General features: G+C 46.5%; 2 protein-coding genes across 6 annotated transcripts in view; one reads left to right on the forward strand and one right to left on the reverse strand.

Annotated features, from left to right (window-relative positions):
• NHLH2 (nescient helix-loop-helix 2) overlaps positions 1 to 11,652 on the reverse strand; it is a 49,435-nt gene extending 37,783 nt beyond the window's left edge. For both annotated transcript variants that reach the window (XM_085572125.1, XM_085572133.1), the window contains exon 1: positions 11,514 to 11,652. The gene's annotated coding sequence lies outside the window, so the exon portion shown is untranslated. The remainder of the gene's footprint in view (positions 1 to 11,513) is intronic.
• SLC22A15 (solute carrier family 22 member 15) overlaps positions 11,300 to 12,126 on the forward strand; it is a 47,550-nt gene continuing 46,723 nt past the window's right edge. For 2 of the 4 annotated variants that reach the window (XR_014952897.1, XM_085572082.1), the window contains exon 1: positions 11,362 to 11,657. Coding sequence is in view for 2 of the 4 variants with exons in the window: in XM_085572082.1 (XP_085428208.1) it covers positions 11,457 to 11,657 (201 nt within the window). In the remaining 2 variants the exon portion in view is untranslated. Of the gene's footprint in view, positions 11,658 to 12,126 lie in introns of all 4 variants that reach the window. The other 2 variants (XM_085572101.1, XM_021548849.3) reach the window with 2 other exon arrangements.

Raw genomic sequence — 12,126 nt, forward strand, 5'->3', positions numbered from 1 at the left:
CCAGAAAATGACAGACAACACAGGTCTTTGGCCAGATGACTAAAGTTACAGCACATTTTGAAGAAGGGGGTGTTGCATTTTACCTCAAGTGTTACATTCCCTTTCCTGGGAGGTGTTTCATCCATGCTGGCTGATTGCTAGTTTTCCTGTCCTCCCCATGGACAGATCTATGGTTCTCACCTCTTGACTATTTGCTTGTAGGTTTAACAGTGCATCTATGCCATAAAAAACCCTCTCAATTTCAATTTTCACTTTTTCTCTCTCAGTCTACATAGACATAGATGTAACTTTTCTCACTTAACTTCTTTCTGTTGATTTCTTTATTAGCAAGTATTAAACTATAGAGAAGTTTGTATTGAAGTCCATATGGCATATATGATAAAGTTGTTTCAAGTGGCACTGTGGACTAATCACTTCCCAACTGTTCTCCACTCACGAAGAGAAAAAGCAGCTCTGCCTGTATTCTTAGCAAATTTCTCCTTGCTTTTATTGGCAATGCTTCTGTTTTGGCAGCAACCTGTCAAGTTTAGAGCTGGCAACCACAGTTTTTTCGCATTCTCAGATGGAACGTAGGCAACATGTTTTCTATGAAAACACCCTTCCTTCTCTTCATTAGTGCTTCCAACATTATTGTTCTTGGTACAGAAAGCAAACATTGGTAGCTTTCCCTCTCTCAGCACTGTAACTTGAATGGAACAGGGCTGAACTGACATGAAGTTTTTGACTGAGAAAGAAATGTTCAGTGAAGAAACAACAATCAAAGTCCCACTTAGCAAGGCCAGAATGGCTGAGTCTGGTATGCAAGTGTATATCAAGTCTAAGAGTTGTAAGCTGGCTTTGAATAAACAGCCAGGTCCACACTGTGCCATGCAGAGATACTCAATTCAGAGTACTGGAAATGTTACTGTGTGTTAGCTTCATTGCACTATGTTCCATTCATGTCCCATGCATGTCTTTCAGCTCCACAAACTGATCCTTAGAAACACATTTCACAGGAAGCAAAGCAAGTCATGCAGTTGGGTTTCTTTTTCCACTTGGTATAAAAAATGTGGCATACATCTGAGGCATGAACAGGATCAGGAAACTCTTGGATTGAGAAATGAGCTTGCCTCTACAATCTTTGTTTAAAACCCCTCTGGCTCCCTGTCCATCTCACAAATTATTTAAAATCAAAATCCCTGTAGGGACTTTATCCTCTTAGGTATCTGTGGTCCTAATGTGTCTACCCTTGCTGTGAGTTTTCTACCTTTGGTCCCCTTCTTGCAGGAAGGTTGCCAGCCCAGTCTTTGCAAAAAGACCTGGCATAGTGGCAGTCCACTTCACAGCTGTGTCTGGAAAAAGATCTCATAACATCTTCCAGCATTGCTGCTGACTCCCTGTGCATTTCACAGACCTTACAAAAATCGGCTTTGCTCATGGCCTCCATTTCCCTAAGACTCCTAAAACTGACTTTTGAATTCTTGCTTCACTCTATCCCTTAGGACATCTGGTAATTTAGGGTGGGATTCAGTTCCCCATACTCACACATGAGGATTTGAAAAATAAACTGGGAGGCAGCGAGGAAGTTTATCTCTGCTGAGAAGCTCGGAGCCTTTTCTCTTGCCCACCCTAGGATGGATATCCCAGCCTCACTGAAGAGTAACGCAGCTGTTCACACTTGTGCTTCCTTTATCTCTCCAAATGGAGCCTTTGCCCCCTCGACACAACGCACTTCAGTGACTGCAATCATTAAAGGCGTTGGAAATAGGGTTTGAGACTTATGCAAACTCCTGCCTCAGGTGTCATGACCAACGAACCGATCAGAAATGCCAGCTCCTCTTAGAATGCCATCCCTGAACTCATACCCCACGGCAGATCTGTCACACAGAAGCCAAACATGTTAATACAGCTGAAGCCTTTAGGTACACTTGTACCCTCGAAACTCAGTGGAGTTGCTGTCATTCTCCAACTGTTCAGTGGCCTAGATGAAATTAGTTAGAAGTAAGTCTAAATGCAGCAGCTAATAAAGACAGTGTATTTCCACCTCAGAAAAAGCAGCACCTCCCTTTGCTACCAGATGTCCTCCTTGGCAGTTTGAGTCAATGAAGAGCTAAGTGATGGAGAATGAACCCAGTCTGCAAGAGGAGGCCTCAGGCCCTGAATGCCAGCAGTGGAAACTGAGGAAGGGAAGTTCTCTATTGCTGTTCGCTACTGGGGCTTGGAGTTGATGTCAGTTCCTACTGACGCTGTTTGTCACCAGAACCTAATATAGTTGCTTGTGTGAACTCTCCCCTGCTCTTCTTTCCTTGGCTCCACACAGATCTCCTGGAGATCAATCTGGAGGTGAATCAGCAGAGCAATCCCAATAAGAATTGCAGGGTCTGAGGCCAACTGACGAGTACAGCTTGTGGATAACCAGATTTTAGGGAGAAGAAATATGCATCCTACCCTCTCTGCCTGCTTGTTACTACCAGAATGAATTAGACTGGGAGACCAAACTCAGCTGAATGGATTGTTCTCACAGTCCAGAGCTCCCACAGAAGGAGGAAATCGAGCAGGAACATTGTCTGCAATCTTTTCTGAGAAGTCTGTATATATGAAGGCTCTGCATAACTTGAATTCAGCACCACCACCACCTTTGACAGCAGAAGTGCTCTCCAGCTTTTACTTCATTTATATCAACAGTCCAATATCAAATTGCTCCAAATGGCCAGTTCTAGACTAAAAGAAGTGCTTTGTGAACCGGTTACAAAAAAAATCACACAACTAAGAACTTTTTATTCACTTCCTCCCTGCATTTCCACCTGAGGGACTTTCCTAGGCAATTCTTCCTCTGGACACTGTTCCTAAAGAACAGCAAATGTAACAAAGTAGACAATCTCAGAGAGTTGGGGCTGTTCAGTCTGGAGAGGAAAACACTTTGGGGAGACCTTAAAGCACCTTGTAGTACCTGATGAAGGGGACCTAAAAGAGAACTGGAGAGGGACTTTTCACAAGGGCATGTAGTGAAAAGCCAAGGGAGAATGGCTTTAGGCTGAAAGAAGAGAGATTTACATTGGATATTAGGAAGAAATTCTTTACTCTCAGGGTGGTGAGGCATAGGAACAGCTTGCCCAGAGAAGTTGTGGATGCCCCCTCTCTGGAAGTTTTCAGGGTTGGGTTGGGTGAAACTCTGAACACCCTGGTCTAGTAGGAGACCATGGTGAGGGAGTTTGGAACTAGATGCTCTCTAAGGTCCTTTTCAACCCAAACGATTCTATGATTCCTTGAAAATTTACAGAACAACAAGTTCTGTAATGGAAGATGCAAAATCTCCTCCAATTTCACCAAATGAAGAACAAGGCATTGGCAGGTGGTGGGTGTCAGGACAACAACAGGAGGTCCTCTTTCAAAGAACAAGCAGTTATGTGGTGGAAATCCTTGCTACAAGATGCAGTGAACAAAAGAGTGGGCAGGACTTTCAAAGGGGACTGGACAATGGAAAAGGACCTATCCAGCCATACTAGGCATGAAGGTATCAGCTGTGGCTGAACCAGCCACACGTTGCAAGAAGACTGGGAAAGGAGCCTGGGAAATCTTGTGGCAAACTTTCCACCTTCCCTATAGTCTTCCCTTGGTATCTGCAACTTGTCAGTGGTAGAGACAGGACTCATCTTTGTTGACACACAGTACAGATACTTCTATATGAGGTACATACTAATGACACTGGCAAGGGTCAATGGGACTAGTCAGGTCTTAGAATGAGCTCATTTCAAAGTCAGACAGCCCACCCTGGCCAGCTTAGGTAGAGTGGGCTTTCCCTGTGGCCAGAAGACACTTACAGGAACTGAAGTGCAGGCTTTTGACTCTAGATTGAGGAAGTCATCCAAACTCACCCTCATAGAGCTGTGTAACAACTTTTACTGAAATTCACTCAGAACAGCAACACGATGTTTTGGAGAGGCATCCACATTTCCAACAGACCTATAGAGTACAGAAACTGACTTGGAATGAATGCAGCAGGAAATCACCCACAATTTCCCAGGATAGAAATACTAGTGGAAATAAGATCTCCTTTTCCTTTTTCATACAAATCCAGAAAGACTGGAAATGTGGTTTCCTCTTGCTGAATGTATTTTGAATTCCTCTAGAACACGATTCAGAAGATCATGTGTTTTTAACGTGGAGAAATCCTTCTCTATTTGGAGGACAAGGATGACTCTCAGATTTTAGCATCATCATCCAGATTTTCTAAAAAGTCTTTGAGTTTGCTGCATAAGACATGGATTCTACCATTTCTGTTTTCTAAAATGATTTCTCCCATTCATCTTACACTAACTCAAGACAAATTTGCTTCTGTGCAGTAGCCCAGAGACTTAAAAATGTATAAAACTGCCATATGCATTTACCTCTAGGAGTTGAGCTGATGTGATTTAGCCTTGAGAAGGGTCTCATTCTGCCCTTCTCCTAGGTTTTGCCAACATAAACAAATTTTGCAGCTACTTTGTACCTGTTATGGCAATTTAAAATGCTCCAGCAGTCTGGAAAATGTGACCATCATGGCCAAGAGCCAATATACTGGTCAGACTGGTACTTATCATTGCCATGTTGAGGAGGTCAACCCTTTAGAGTACCTGCTGCTCTCACCTCTGGTAGAAAAATATTCTTTGGTTTTTGTTGTATATCACAGCTCTATGCTGGTATAGTTATGTAGTGATGGGCACAGTGACTAATAGTCATAGCAATTAAGCTAGATCTTTACAAGTCTGAATGGCAAATTTGCATATCTTTTGCCAGAAACATCCGACGAGACCGCTTTCATATTCTGTCAAAGATTAATCCAGGCTACAGCATCCAACCCCAGATTTCAGCCGTGCCTTATTTAAATAGCACATTTAAGCAGCAAGATGTGCAGGTTGCTGTCATGCCCTATGCTTCAGGAGCCACGCCAGGAGGGCTGATGCTCGAGTGCCGCCCTGCATAAGCGGCTTGCAGGGAGCTGCTCAGCAGCGATGCGCGGCCCCTCCGCGCCCCTCCGCGGCTTCGCCCCGCGCGGCAGCGCTCGGCCGCCCCCTGCGGGCCCCCGCCGGCGCCGCAGCCGCTCTTTGTTCCCGGCGCGCAGGGACCCTCCGCCAGCTGCTCATTCATTGATGGGTTTTGTCCCGTCCTGAAAAGAGATTTAGGCATCTTCCTCCTGCCTTCTGTTGTGTGGAAGGGTTCCGCCCTCCCGTTTGTTTCACCCGCGTCGGGCCAGAGTTGGGGGCTGAGAAGGAGCCTCTGACCACAGAGGGGCTCGCTGTTGCCTACTTCCCACCCTGCTCTATTTCCCTGTGTGCCAGTTGCTGAGGGTGCCGAGCAGAAACATGAGAAACCTGAATAAGTTTGGATTGAATATTAGGAAAAATGTATTCACTGGAAGGGTGGTCAGGCATTGCAACTGGCTGTGCAGGGACCTGGAAATGTTCAAACCGTCTAGAAGTGGCACTTGGGCAAATGGCCTTGTGGTGAAGATGGCTGTGCTGGGCTAATGGTTGGACTCAATGATCTTAGAGGTCTTTTCCAACTGTAACAATTCTATGATGCTATGAAATTGTGCCCTGTGTATCTTTTTTTTACACATAAATGAATTGTGATGTTGGAACATAAGGATGACTTGAAACCTTTTTCCTTGGGTAGCAAGAGATGTACCTGAGATTATCTTTTTCGACTGCCTAGCTGCATAAGTTTCAGAAGTGTTCTTTGCTGCAAAACTCATACTGTGTTACTGTCTCTTCCTGGTATTATTGAGTGAGGGTCATCCCTTGCAGACATCTTTTGTAGATGCTCTACAAGATCACTCTGAGAACTACATTTCTCTGGAGAAACAAAGTCCACAAGACCTTTGTGTCTTTGGAACTCTCCCAAGCTGCAAATTTGTTTGCTAGAGAAATGCCCTACTACTACCACCTATAAAAAACCTCTTTGTGGAATTCTGTTTATTCACATAATGAGTATCCCCCACCTCCCATGTCTAGAGCTAAATATACAGAATCCCATCATCCATGGATACTTCCTCTGTTTCATGCAGAAGCCTACACAGTTCCCTGGATCATGCTTTGGATAGACCTGAGCTAGTGTCAAGCAGAGCCTGGCAGTCCTTATAACACAGTCTGTGCCTGCCCATCAGGTCCAACAAACAGGTCCTCATTAGACTTTCCATGGTGCTGCCACAGGGCTCCTAGGTCTCAAAACTTCTGATAATTTTGTCTATGAGCTTCTACCTTATACTCAGCAACACTTGCCTGGCATCTGGCTGTCTTTACATCTTTCTTTTTGAGGGGTGCTCCTAAATAATCACACTTATTTTGAAAGAGCAGGACACAAAAAGCTTTATTTTTTCAGTTTGGAGTTGCTGTTGAAAGATAGGTTACTCCTGTGATAACCTGCAGCAGTGGTAATTAAGAAATTTAATGGTGGCGGGGGGGTCAAACATACTGAGTAGAATATCAGTACTACACTACATTGTACACCTGGGATAGAAACAGCTGCTGAAATCCATGAGGTTATCCTTAATTCTTGCATTTTGAGGGAACTGTGAAAAAGCTATCACTTGCCGAATGCCCTGTCTGCCTCCAAGTCCGGAGTGCTGTTGCCTCTGCCAGACAAACCACCTGTAAAGTGCTTCTGCTTACTTCTGTGGAATCTTCATCAGTCTCCAGAGTGAGGCATGGTCCAAACAAGTCTTTTGCATGCTGGTGATATGGCAGAGAATGAACGGTGTAAATGTCAAGATTATGAGCAGTAGTGCAGCCAAATGATGACTGCTTGGAAAGAAAAGACCCTACAGAGAACGCATGGGTTCTCTCAAAGACAGTGTGGCTCAACTGTTCAAGAGAGCCATTCAGAGGCACAAGCATTCACCTTTATGTTCAACGTTGTTATCTCTGTCCCAGGCACTGCTGGGAGACCACAGAGGCCAATCCTGCTTTTTAAGACTACCATGTTTTTTCTTTTTTTTTCTAATGTTTAAGATTTTAGTATGTTTAAGCACAGAGGTGTGCTTCATAAACTCCTTTGCTTAACCAGAAACCCCTATCAGTGTTTGTGATGATAGCAGAGCTCCCACAGTGCCCAGGACGGACACTGTGGGCAATGTCTAAGTGATGGGAAACTGAGCAGGATTGAGAGGATTACAGAGGCTGCTGGCCAAGAAGGTGTTGTTCACAGATGTGCACTTTGGGGTGTGACTAGGGGAAACATCCTGAGAACAACTATCCACTGCAGAGATACGTGATATGTGAGCAAGTTCAGATTTTTCTGGAACCTGAACTGGATCTGTTTTGCAACAGACTGTCCATCTAGGAAGGGACAGGGAACCAGCTTTTAACATCATTCACAGTTCAAACAGAAATTCAGTATCCCCCAAGCCTCGTCTAAAATTGAAAAGTGCCTCCAAAGGAATTGTTTGTTGCTTTGTTTGCAAAAAGTGCAAACAACACATCAGAGAAGCAAAAATGCCTTGGTGGATTGTTTGGCTGCACACTTAGTCAGGGTATATTGTAATGAGCCATATGCTAGCTTTGCATAGTATTATGGGGTAAGCCAGCTGCAACGAGCAGCTGATTAGTCTGGTTGGAAAAAAATCTTCATTTTCCATAACAGGGGGCCAGCAAAGGCAAGCATTCTGGCAGATACTGTCAACCCTCTAACTGCTCCTGTCATCGTGCTGTGGACCAGATGAAGTTAAGAGATCAAGAGAACCTCTGCTTTATTTTCATCCTAAAGGAGAGACCCCTTCTTAGCCCTGGGCTTTTTTAATAGTAACGGGTTTTATGAACCACAACCCCTTTATATTCTTGTGGAAGAGAATCCCACCACTCTTTCCACAGCTGCCATTCTCACTGCCACAGTCAGACTTCAGTCTTTTGCCATTCAGTGTTCAGCATTCAACACAACTGATGTGGCAGAAACCTCCTGTGAGCTAGGGAGTGGAGGTCACAAGGAGATGGGAACCTGATGAAGTGCAAGATTGCAAAAGTGGCAACAGGACTGCAAATGTCCTTTCTGGCCCAAATGCCATCTCCTGCTGTGGCCAAAAATTAATGTCTACACAGGGGTATCACAAGAGAAGGTAAATATTTCCTTCAGATATCAGCTTTGAACAATTTGTCTCTGGGGGGCTTTTGAGAGTCAGAAGCGTTTTCTTTTTTAGATAAACCTCAGAGGAATTTTGTACTTTTTAGTACTTGTTGATCCCTCACTAGGACCCACTTATCTTCTGTCATCTACAGCAGCCTGGCTACAGAGTTTCATATCTAACTCACGCTATCTATTAATGGATGACCTGAAACTTTCTCCATCAGGAAGAGAACTTCTTTAGGTCTCATCTGTGCCAACTGCTGAATGAACAATTTGTGTGGACATCTTTGAATGGGTAAGCAATCCCCAGCCAGAAGACAGGAACATCAAAAGTTCTTTTAAGGTCTTTTTTAAAACTACCATTGCATGTGTTTCCAAAGAAAAATTACTGGCCACTATCATAATCTACTACAAATGAATATAGCAAATCTGATAATAGAACATCAGTGACTCAGAATGAGTTTTTAGTGCTAAAACTCTAAGATATGTGATTTTTTAAAAATTTTTTGTTTATTTGTTTGATTCCTAGAGAGGAACATAGCTTAAGGTTATCCCTTTGCATTTACATATATCTATTGCTTTCAATGCTCTGGGTCATCATTACATAGAGACAGAACAGGGCAGAATGTATCTGGAACTATTATTTCAGAAAGGGTGAAAAAGAAGCCACGCAGCTGTCTCAGTTTTGGGTTGCCCAGATAAATTTGATGTTTAAGTCTCTAATGGCAACAAACCCATGAAGCAGTAGTAACAGAGAGAGGGTTGGGAGCAATGTGGAAAAACCTAAGAGACACCATATCTATGACTAAGATGCCTGATGTGGTCTCATTAAAAGAAAAATTCCCCACAGACAGGATTATTAAGAGTATTCTTATTTGACATGGTTATTAATGAGGAGGAGGAGGGAGCAAATTGTACATTAATGAACTTCACAGAGAATAATTCTCTAGGATGATCTCAGGGCTCCAGCAAGGCCATATCACTGGCTAAGTGGAGTGCAGTGCTATTGTTGACTGAAACCTCTAAACATTGCATCCAAGCCTCTCCAAAACCACTGGCCTCATGGGACGGTGGCCTTTCATTGCCAGTGGGTATAACTTGTCATCACTGCCTTTTGTCCTGTTGGAAGGCAGCACTGAGAAGAGCCTGGGCTTCTCCTCTTCATTCCTTTCCATCTGGTTATTTACACTCATTGTGAAGTTCTTCCCTAAGCCTTCTTAGCTTTAGGCTAGACAGTTCCAGCTCTCAGCTTTTCCTCTCATGACAGATACTCCAGTTCCTTAATCACCTACATGGCTCTTTGCTGGACTCAATTTGGGAAGCAGCAGCACAAGAAGAGACAGCTCCCTAACAGCTGTTTTCCCTAGGCACAGGGCATTGTTGCAAGGTGTTGATATGTGTAAAGCCAAGGCTGTAACTTCTCTATGGTCGGAACTGAAAGCTGAATCCGAGGTATTATCTCAGCAGAAGTGTGGCAGGAGTAGAGCAGAAGCATCATCTGGAAGGCAGCACCCCATGGAGGTGAATACAAAAAGCTGACGATTTTTAATTGCTGCCTCTATGGCAGGCAGAGCCTGGAGCTTGGGAGGCTGTAAGCAAGCAGGGAGCATAGGGAGGAAAATCCCCAGGCAGGAGTGCTGGAGGTCCCAGGTGAGACAGAGATGAGAAGTGCCTGGGGAATGCAGGATGCACACAGCAATTTGGGGCAGTACAATCCTGACAGGGAGACACATACCACCTCCATCCCTGGGGTCTGTTCACCTTGGCTCAAGAGTCAGGGAGGAGCTGGGCGTTGATGGTAAAGCTCCCCGTTACTGGACAAGCTGGAATAAAGCTGTGGCTGCCAGGAAGTGTGGCTGAACTGGCGAGAGCGGGAAGGATGAAGGGAAGATGAGCTCCTAAACACAAAGACGTGTCCTCCACATTTTAGCTGAGCAATAAAATTAGACAAGTGCAGTTGGGTGAACAGCAGAAAGGTCCTGACATTTCAGAAATCCTTTGCTGTTTTGTGTTTAATCAATCTGTACTAAGCCTCAAATATGAAAAGAAGTACTTAGGGCAAAGGTGAATTTCATTTTAAGAGTAAATTGCTTTGATGATTGTCGATTTGCCAAGATCTTTTCAGCACAGAAATGGTATTATTTCCCAGGCTCCCGGCATGGTCCTAAAGGTCACAACTCACAACAACTCTCTTCCTATTGTTTTTACAATAAAAGCTACAAACACAAAGATGTTGCTGCTGCTTCTCAGTACCACTAGATAAAAAACGTCTCAACAATATAAGTTTTTTCATGTTCCTGGAGCTTTATTGTAAAGGTGTAATGAAAATGGACCATGAAAAACTCATTGCCATTTTGCAAGATGCCTATTTCACTTGGATTTATCTCATTTCCCTTCTCTATGCAGTAGAGTTCATGCTCCTTCCCAAACCACTCCCATTACTTCTAAGTGAGAACTTCTGCCCCTTATTCACAGTGAAGTCTCTCCAAATTCTTTTCATGAAATACACTACAACTACAGTTTTGTGGAAACTGGTGTAATGGAGAGAGGCACGTCCTCACCAGGCATTTAAATCAAGAACAGTAAGATTTGTGTGGGTGCCGAACTGACCTCTAGTGGCACCTACACAATAAACTTATGTCCGTTTCGGTCTGTGGTTTTTTTTTTTTTTTTTTTTTCCAACTATCGGCAGGTAGACTATGAAGTATCATCACAGAATATTCCACAGCGGAGGTGTGTCAGCATTTTGGGGTCTGCTGCGAACTGACAGAACTTAGGCAGCGCGCACTCTGTGGGTACAGCTTCCCACGGGGCAAACCGGCTGAGCGCACAGTGACTCCGCCGTGTTTGCTGGACCACACCGGACGGTGGGAGCCCAGCCGCTGCACGGACAGTGCCATCACCCGGGAACACCGCGCCAGCACGGACCCAGCGCAGCCTTCTCGCCAAGAGGTGCCAGCACCTCCCGATCCCAAGAGCTGTGCCCAGGCGAGGCCGCCGAGGCCCATCCCCGCAGCGCCGAGCCGCTCCGTGCCCCGGCCCGGCCCGGCCCGGCCCGGCCCGGCCCGGCCCGCCCAACCGCCGGTCCCGCCCAACCGCCGGTCCCGCCCGTGCGCCTGCGCCGCGCCCGCGCGCTGCCGCGGCCCCGCCGGCCGCCCGGCTGGGAGGGAGGCGGCCGCCGCCGCTCTCCCGCAGCCTGCGCATGAGCGCCGCATCGCGCCTCCCGCCCTGCCCTCCTCTCCCTCCTCCTCCTCCTCCTCCTCCCGCTCCTTCTGCTCCAGCGCCGCGAGGGCCCGGCCGCCGCTCCGCGCCCCGCCCCGCCCCGGGAATGCGCTGCTCGGCGGCCGCTCGTAGGAGCTGCGCGGCGGGCGGGGAGCGGGATGGAGGTGGAGGAGGCGTTCCCGCTGGTGGGGCAGATGGGCCCCTATCAGGTGTACCTGTGCGTCCTGCTGGCCGTGCTCCTCCAGGTGAGAGGCCGCCCTTCCCGCCCGCTCTTGTCCCGAGGGGCAGCAGTGCCGGGAGGGGGATGCTCTGGGTGCGCTGGACAGCTGTTCCCAAAGTGCCGGGTGGATGTCCCTGCGGTGAGTGCTGCCCGCTGCGAAGCTGGTGTGGGAGGGCTTCTGCTGAGAGCTGCTGGTGGCACTAACAAGTCTTCCCCTCTGGGTCTGTCCTGCAGCAGCGTGCTGCGCTCCTGGGACCCTTGGTGTCGTGGTGACCTCTGCCCAAAGGCAGCGCTCAGTTCTGCAGAGTGAATTTGGGGCAGGCAGCTGATGCTCTCTGTGCCGCATTTCCTGGGCGGTTACACCTTGTGCCACTCGTGGAGCACATTAGGAGCTGCTCAGGTGAAGGGCTGGCTGAGGCTGAACTGAGGTTTCCGTGACCTGGACTGGAAGACGTGGACTTCTGTAAGAGGCTCTGCTGGGAATCCTGTGCAACCTAGAGTTAGTGGACTAGACTAGGTATTTCTAGGTTGCATGTGGCTTGATTGTCACTGATAAAGTGACAGGTGGCCACTGATACCTCTGTGTGCAGAAGCTCTCATGTAAGCAG

This window comes from Lonchura striata, chromosome 1 (assembly GCF_050655825.1).
Source record: "Lonchura striata isolate lonStrDom1 chromosome 1, ASM5065582v1, whole genome shotgun sequence".
In the NCBI taxonomy this organism is placed as follows: Eukaryota; Metazoa; Chordata; class Aves; order Passeriformes; family Estrildidae; genus Lonchura; species Lonchura striata.